This window comes from Otolemur garnettii, unplaced genomic scaffold, assembly GCF_000181295.1.
Source record: "Otolemur garnettii isolate 467f Iridium unplaced genomic scaffold, OtoGar3 scaffold00009, whole genome shotgun sequence".
In the NCBI taxonomy this organism is placed as follows: domain Eukaryota; kingdom Metazoa; phylum Chordata; class Mammalia; order Primates; family Galagidae; genus Otolemur; species Otolemur garnettii.
Genome location: NW_003852404.1, coordinates 4,957,063 through 4,965,258, shown reverse-complemented (window position 1 = coordinate 4,965,258; position 8,196 = coordinate 4,957,063). Strand labels below are relative to the sequence as shown.

General features: G+C 53.2%; 1 protein-coding gene across 1 annotated transcript in view; it reads right to left on the bottom strand.

Annotated features, from left to right (window-relative positions):
• The window catches only part of PLA2G2C (phospholipase A2 group IIC), a 12,295-nt gene that overhangs the window by 2,917 nt on the left and 1,182 nt on the right, over window positions 1-8,196 (bottom strand). Inside the window, exons 2-3 of the mRNA XM_023509753.1 lie at window positions 6,913-7,057; window positions 4,751-4,854 (exon numbers count right to left, since the gene is read on the bottom strand). Of these exons, the coding sequence (XP_023365521.1) occupies window positions 4,751-4,854; window positions 6,913-7,057 (249 nt within the window). The remainder of the gene's footprint in view (window positions 1-4,750; window positions 4,855-6,912; window positions 7,058-8,196) is intronic.

Here is an 8,196-nt window from a genome sequence, read left to right as displayed (position 1 = left end):
CTCTCAGTTCTAAACCTTGTTCTTCCTGTCCCTCCCTCCCTTCTCCCCTGGTCACCTTGCCTTCCCTTCCTTCGGCCCTGACATCCAGCTCTACTTCCCCTGGGTCACGCGAACGGACTTTGAGCACTGGTCCTTCACCGTGGACTGTCATTGTCGCGGCATCCCTCTGCCATGGCACGACTGGCCTGCCATGACCTGGAAGAAGGGGTAACCCCAGGCCAAGAAACGCTGTCTTTGGAAGCCACCTTTTAAGAGCAAGCCCAAGTCCAGATCCTGCACCTTCCACTGTGCTGATGAAGAAACTGAGGCACAAAGAAAAAACTGCAGTCTTCAGAACATTCTTTCTCATTGTAGACAAACGACATCTCCACACGTGAGACAAGGCCACAGGTCTGCATCCCTGCCCCAGGCTGCCCCAGAGCCCTGCCAGGTACCTGTGCTCAGCCCTCATCTTCTCCAAACTCTCTACACGGTGTTCTCGTTCTTTGTTGGGACTTGAAATAGGGTCAAGCTCTCAGCTCTGTAAGGGGTGAATGACCTTAGCCCAAGGGTGCAAATGGCTTGGAGACAACAGCATTGCTTTGGGCTCTGCTGTCCCCGTGCACATGTGCACATCTTACGTGATCTCAAACCCAGCATGGCTCCTGCTAAACTTGCTGACTTCAAGGCCCACTCTTTCCCCACATCCGCCTGTGGTTCATCCTCTGTTTCCTTCACACCCCCCATGTAATCCATCAGCAGGTCCTGCCCAGTCCCCCTCCCAGCTTCTGACACCCCTCCCCATCTCCACTGCCCCTGCAAGGGGCCCAGCTGTGGTTACACCTCCCGGGTGCTTTGAAGCAGCCTCCTAGGAGGCCCTCTCTCTCCTCCCTCGCTCCCCTCCTTCTCCACCCAGTAACCAGAGTCATCTTTCTAAAGCAAAATGAGAGTGTCCCCTGCTTAACATGCTCCAAGGGCTCCCCTGCCTTGGAAGTGGAAGGTGAGGGCCTGGCCCTGTCCAGCCCATCAGATGCCAACCTTATCTCTGCTCCTGCCCAAGGCTCCCCTAGAACACTGTCTTGGAAGTCTTGGATCAGGTGCTACCTCCTTGGAGAGCCCTTGCCCGACCACCTGAGGTAGGGACACTTTCTCTCCTGACCTGGTCATTCCCCGGCCTGTCACCTGGCTTGAGGTGCTTCAGATCACTGGTCCCTGAGGGTACCTTTATGAATATAATATGGCCTCGCCCCGTCCCTGGGGTGCCAACTCCTTCAGGGCAGGGACTGTGTCTTTCTCCTTCTCTGATCTCCAGCGCTCAGGGGACAGTAAACGCTCTGCCACCACTTGCTGACAGCCTTACTGGCTGCCCTAACGCTGCCCGTGGGCCAGCAGAGGAGCCCACCTCTGTGAAGCAGTGACCCAGGGCCAGGGTCTTGGTCTGCTGCTCTTCAGGGTCTCGGGCACGTCTCTTCCCTTCCTGTCTGTCTCCTTAGCTTCCAAATGGGAATGGAGACACCAGCATTGCCTATTTGGTGAGTTTCTTCATCCAGCCACTCATTAAATAAACAGGTATTGAGTGCCCAAGGTGGGTTTCGCCTTCAGCTGGGAACCTGAGGTACAGGTATGATTAGGTGGACTCCACACCCCACACTGCATAGGTCTACAGGCCTCCTTCTCTGGGTGTAAGAATGAGTATCCCCCAGACAAGACAGGCCTGTGTCCCACTCTCACAGAAGCTTCCTTCTAGTTTTGGGGAGAGTCGATGCATGAATAAACACAGAAGTAAACAAGATCACTCGCTGTGGGAAGAGGTGCACTCTGGGAGAGAAGGTGGGTGATGTCAGCGAGGGGAGGAATACACGCAGTCTTTGGAAGCTACAAATCTCAATGGCTCCTCCTTTGGCAGAGGGAGGCAGTCAGAGGCCAGGAGGTAGAGATGATAGAGGTCCAGTTGGATAGACCCCTGGCTCTGCTTCCCATGGCCTGGCCCCCTTCCAAGTGTGAGTGGAGGGCGCGTCACTCACTGCTGGGCGATCTCAAAGTCCCTTGGACATGCCAAGTACTTACGTAAGCCCATTCTAAGGAACATAAACCACCTCCCAGTTGGCCCCAGGGAAGCTGTCCCCACCAGGCAAATTGGTCCCTGGGCTCAGGTTATGGGCCTCTCTCTGCACTGATCTCCTGGTGACATTTAGAGAGGTGGACAGACCAACTGGTTTTCCTCCTTTCCCTCTGCTGTTCACCTATGGCATCTCAGAGCAGCCCCTGGTTGCTGGGCAACCTGGGACCAGGCCTGGGTGCAGGATGTCAGAATTCAGGGAGGCTGAAGGCAGTTAACCCTTGCAGGGGTGGCTCTTTGAATGGTGTAATGTGGGTAGGGGAAGATGTTTAATTCCACAAGGGGTGAATGACCTTAGCCCAAGGGTGCAAACAGCAGAGCAGGCTCTTCAAAGGAACCTCTGAATAGTAATAAAGAAAAGCCCAGTGCTTAAGTAAAGGGGGAAAGAAAAAGGGAAATCTCCACCTCTAAAAGGAAGGGTATTCATAAAGCATCTCCTGCAGGGCGGGCCCCTATGGCTGGGTTACTTCAGTCAATTCTTCTAGCAACCATATGGAGTGCAGATAATCAGCTCTGTTTTATAGACAAGGAGACTACAGCCCAGCTAGAAGGGTGAAGCTGGGATCAGACCAGCTCTGCCTGACTCCCAAGGCCTCTTAGCAGGAATAGAAAGCTCTGGCACATTACCGAGAACCAAATTCCATTTGCCCCCCTTAGCCTTCCCTGGGCCAGGGCAGAGTATTCTGGCCAGCTCCCTGCAGACTCTGGGACTTGTATTTACGTGTAAGCCAGCCATGCCCATCACTCTCCACCGGGCAGGGTGGGGTGAGGCAGGATGACTTGGGTCTGAGTCTCAACTCTTCTTTTCCTGGCTGTGCAACCTTACCCATCTCACTTAACCTCTCTGAGCCTCAGGGTCCTTCTCAATAACAAACAGGGAGGTAATGCTCACCTCAGAGGTTTATCATGGGCTTCAAGGTGCTGTGTGCACAGCATCCACCACTGATGCTCAAAAACTGCAGCTGTTATTATTATGCCTATTTTGTGGATGAGAAAACTGAGGCCCAGACAACTCTGGTCAGGCCGTATGCTCCAGGTTCAAGACACACGTGTCTGTTACTTGGATCAAATCCTTCCCCTTGGTGGGCCTCAGTCTTCCCCCTGCTAACATGAAGGGTTGGTCTGGATTATCTCTAGGGGCACTTTCAGCTCGGAGTTCCCTGAGACTGTCAATGCCAGAGGAGCAGAGACTAGGTCTGCCTTGTCCTGGGCTCCAGACCCCTGGCAGCAGGGGAACGGGGGCCAGGGAAGGAACCAATGCCTTGAATCTCAGCATGAGAGGGCAGCACACCCAGGCTTAAAACTCATCACCTGGCTATCAGCCCTGCTCCAGTATGGATGGTGCCAGCCTGGTCCTTACTGGCTAGATCAGCCGAGGAGGGGCTGCAGCTGCCCTGATGTGGATGCCTCCTCCTGTGGTAATTCCCGGAGCAGGGCTTGGCCTTCAGCAGCCCTGGCCAAGGCTTCCGGCATAATGGCTGCTTTTGCTCGGCAGGGAGGATGTGGGAGGACAGCAGAGGCTGGCCCGGAACTTTCTAGTCTTGCTCCAAGGCCTTGCCTACATCTCCCACCACTACCTAGCACGTGCCAATCAGGGGACACTTCCTATGTCACCTCCTGGGGTTCCAGCCTCTGCCCCAGGTCTCTTCCCTCTACTCTCCCCATCTCCTGGGGTCCTGGGCTAAGAGAGTAGCATACAGGAGCCCAGAGTGGAGGTTCAGTGTGGGTCAGCCAGGCCTCCTTACCCTAGTGGGGCAGAGACAGGTGGGAAGAGCCATCAGAAATTGAGCCCCTGACACATGGAGCTACCTTCTCTGGTCCCCTCTCCCTACCCCTTCTATCAGGTCCTGATCCCTTCCTATCTTCTGGATGTGGCTTTAGGGGTGTCACAGAAGACACCCTTTGCTTTAGGCCTGAGGATGACCATGGTCAGAAAGTCCAGCTCAGGAAGTCTCCTTGAGTGCCCTTGGGGAATAGAAGGGGGTAGCGTGCTGGGGGCAGGGGGCTGTGCAAATCAGGTCTTCCCCACGCAGGGTTTCAAGTCTCACCTCCAAATGTGCTTGCTCTTTATACTGGCTTTGCCCCACCCATACCCACATGCCACCAGCCCCAGAGCGTGTGTGGATGCCAGGGCCTCTCTCCGTGTGCAGGACACCTTGTCCACCTGCCCACCCAGCTCCTTGCATGGCCTCAACAGCACTTGAGTTCCCTTCCCCTTCCCACCTGTGTGCTTTTGTGACCCCCATGGCACCCACCCAGTGCTTGGCAGGCAATTGCTCTTAACAAATATTTGTTCAACTGAAAGACAGCGGAGCTGCTTTGTTAACACATGACACAAATAAGGAAAAACATCCTCAGTAGCAACAGTTGCCAGGGCAAGACGCAAAGTTCAGCGCAAGCTCAAGTCCACAACTGTTTATGGAGCACGTACTATCTGCCAGGCTCTGGGCTCCCAGAGGGTGCTGGACACACTGCTGTGGGCAGGAAAGACCAGGCAGGAGGGACAAAGCAAGGAGCCTCCCAGCAGCTCTGATTCTCTTCCCTCTCAAAGAAAGAATCTCATTTCCAAAAAGTCCTCTGGATCAAAGAGGAGAGAGATGTTAAGGAAAGGCCCAGGTTCAAAGACGCTTCCCAACAGACGAGGCTACTCACAGACCACCGTCCCGTTGACGATGTGGAACTGGTAGCCGTTCAGCACGGGCTGGCAGCCCGCCTCCTTCAGCTTCTCATAGCAGCAGTCGTGGGCCCGGCAGCACCTGAGGCCAGACGAGAGGGTGGTGAGGGGTTCTCCCTGGGAAGTAGCTGGAGGACCTTAGGTGGGACACGGAGCAGACTCAGCTGCCTCCTCCCAGGCAGTGAAAGTGGGGTGGTGAATTACAGATGATATTAAAACTAGTAAACACAACCAGCATCAGTTACTGGGCTCTGTGCAGCACCTACTCCTGTCTCCTGAGCTACACACAGTAACCCTCTGAAGCACAGTCATTGTCCCCACCTCATAGGGGAGGAAATGAGATTCGGAGAGGTGAATGTCCCAAAATCACACAGCTGGGAGACGATAGCCCCCGCCTCAAATCTGGACCCACGTGACTCGTTCATTCATTGAGCAATTTTAACTGGGCCCCGACTGTGTGCCAGGCACTGTGACCATCACCGAGGAGACGACTGTCAGCATGAACAGATGTCGTCCTGCTCTCAGGGCACCCAGAGTTAGCTGGAGGTTGCACAGGAGAGCGATGGAGGAGAAATGACATCTGGGGAGTGGTCACAGCCCATTTCCTCCCCCGCTGTGCAAGGGGCGGGAATGCAGAAACCTGGACTTGGAGTCTCAGGCCTGCAGTGCCAGTGTCCCTCTCTCATCATTCCCATCTGCAAGTGGATGCTTCGCCAGTTATCATCTTGGGCTAATAGTGTTCAATTTCTAATCAGCCTTTGGACTTGGATGACGGGGAGGCACACAGCATCAGAGAAAGGAGACCAGGACAGGCTTTGAAATCAGCAAATTCGTATTCAGATCCTGACTTTGCTACGTAGGAGCTATTCCCTCCCTATGAAGAGGAGCAGCAACTCTGGATCCTGGATGCCTGTGGTCCTGTAGAACGAGGCTGGCTGGTAACACTGCCTCTTTCCCTCCTGGGAGGATGAAGTCAGGCCCCGTGTGCAAGTCACCCATCCCAGCTCCTGGCCTATGTGGGTATATCCTAAGTATCAGTCCCCTTTCAGGGCTCTGAGGTCCTCCCAGCTGGAATATTCATGGTTCCATGAGCCCAACCCATGGGGACTCAACTCTGGGGAGTGATAGTTCAGGCCCAGCTGTCAAGACATATTCTGCACATTAGGTTAAATGTACTGAGAAACATTGTGCTTTTATATTTCATTTTTTGCAGACAGAGTCTCACTCTGTCACCCTAGGTAGAGTAGGGTAGCATCATAACTCACAGCAACCTCAAATTCTTGGGTTCAAGTGATCCTCTTGCCTCAGCCTCCCAAGTAGCTGAGACTACAGGCACCCGCCACAATGCCCAGCTAGTTTTTCTATTTTTGGTAGACATAGGGTGCTGCTCTTGCTCAGGCTGGTCTCGAACTCCTGAGCTCAAGCAGTCCACCTACCTCAGCCTCCCAGCGTGCTGGGATTACAGGCATGAGCCACCACGCCCGGCCTTGCTTTCATATTTCTTCAAATGAAATGACACGCAGACTGTCCTGTTTCCCACCTCCCTCTACACTCACCAGATTACACCCACCTCCATTTTTTTCTGGGAACTCACACTGCCCCACCCCCCACCCTTAGAAGTAGGCCTGGCCCCCAGTTTTGTTGCAACCTCACCCAGATGGACAACTTTTCCAAACTGGGCCACTTGGAGTCCCTCTCCTAGAATCTGGAATTAGAACTGGGAGAAGGTGAGTCAGTCTTGCTGTATCTAGCCTCCTAAACGCTGGGAAGTTGAAAGGAGGACACATTTCCTACGAGAATGAGGACGTTTCTAGGGCTCTGGGCAGGACTGACCACACACACCTGCAGAGCCCTGGGCAAAATGAAAACATGGGCCCCTTATTAAGAAGATCAAGTTGGCGACAGTAGTCAACTACGCTGGGGCCCTGACAACTTCACAGGTCACACACTCAAGAAGCTGGCCCTGACCCTGGGTTTCCTCCAGAGACCCACCCTCAGGCTCCTGGTCAGTTCTTCCTTCTGCTGGCCTGAGGTGGTCTCTGTCACTTGCCATGCAAGAATCCTAACACCCTCTCTCTGGTTTTGAACATGAATGTTAATGCAATCAAACGCTGGGCGGCCCCAGAGCCTCTGTACCCACCGGTCAGTGTCATCCACAGGGACACCTTTGCCCCCAAGCCCACAGTAGCAGCCATAGCCGTAATATGAGAAGAAGGCGCTCCGCCCCGTGACGTGTTTGACCATCCTCTGAAACTGCCAGAAGCTGCCGTGAGTGGGGGCCATCACTGCCGACGAGAAAATAAGGAAGAAGAACGTATGCAATTGGCATGGCGCTGCCCTGACATCCCCTCCCCTCATCAGGACGCTTTGCATCTGGGATGTCACCAGATCCCTAAAGCAAAGTACACAGGCACAGCTGGGGATCAGCAGCCCCTTTCCTGGAGGAAAACAGGATCGACATTACCCCCGCAACATAGCTAGTTCCTTCTAACCCAGAATGAGCACCCAGCTTCCGTGACATTTAGAACAGTGCTCTCCTGCCAACCACGGTCTTCCCAAAGTAGAAAACCACCATCCTCGGCAGAAATACCCTCAGGCCTGGTGCAACATTAACAGGATGAGTTCAAAGCCAGAAATGCCAGGCCCTACCGATGTCCTGGGGGCTTATGATCTGGTAGGAGAAACAAAATGCTTAAGAGGCAGGAAAGACACCCTCCATTGATTTATTTAAACAGCAAATACACAGAGACCCAGCAATTTTTGGTTCAACCAAATGCTTATGAAAGTGGGCACCAAGTGGGCACGCAGGGATGTCCACTCCAGCATTATTTGTGACATCAGAAAATTGGAAACCACCTACGGGTCCACCGATAGGGGGATAATAACAAAATTATGTGTCTTAAAAATATATTACATTTAATAGTCATATCTCTAGGCAGTGAGATTGAGGAGGTAGACAGAGAAAGAAACAGGTGCTGTTTATTTTATTTACTTCCATACTGTCAGCATTTTTTTTTATTATAAGCCTGTGTATTATTTTTCTATTATGTTTTAAGTGTGTGTGTGTGTGTGTGTGTGTGCACGCACAAGCATGTGAAGGCTGTGTGTGAGGATGTGCACCACACTGGTTGCCTATGAGGATGGGCACAGTGGCTCACAACTGTAATCCTAGCACTCTGGGAGGCCGAGGCAGGAATATCCCTTGAACTCAGGAGTTCAAGGCCAGCCTGAGCAAGCGCGAGATCCTGTCTCTATTAAAAGTAGAACAATGATCTGGGCATCATGGTGGGTGCCTGTAGTCCCAGCTACTTAGGAGGCCGAGGTAGGAGGATTGCTAGAGCCCAGGAGTTTGAGGTTGCTGTAAGCTAGGGTGATGTCACAGCACTCTAGCCTGGGTGACAGAGTGAGACTCTGTCTCAGAAAA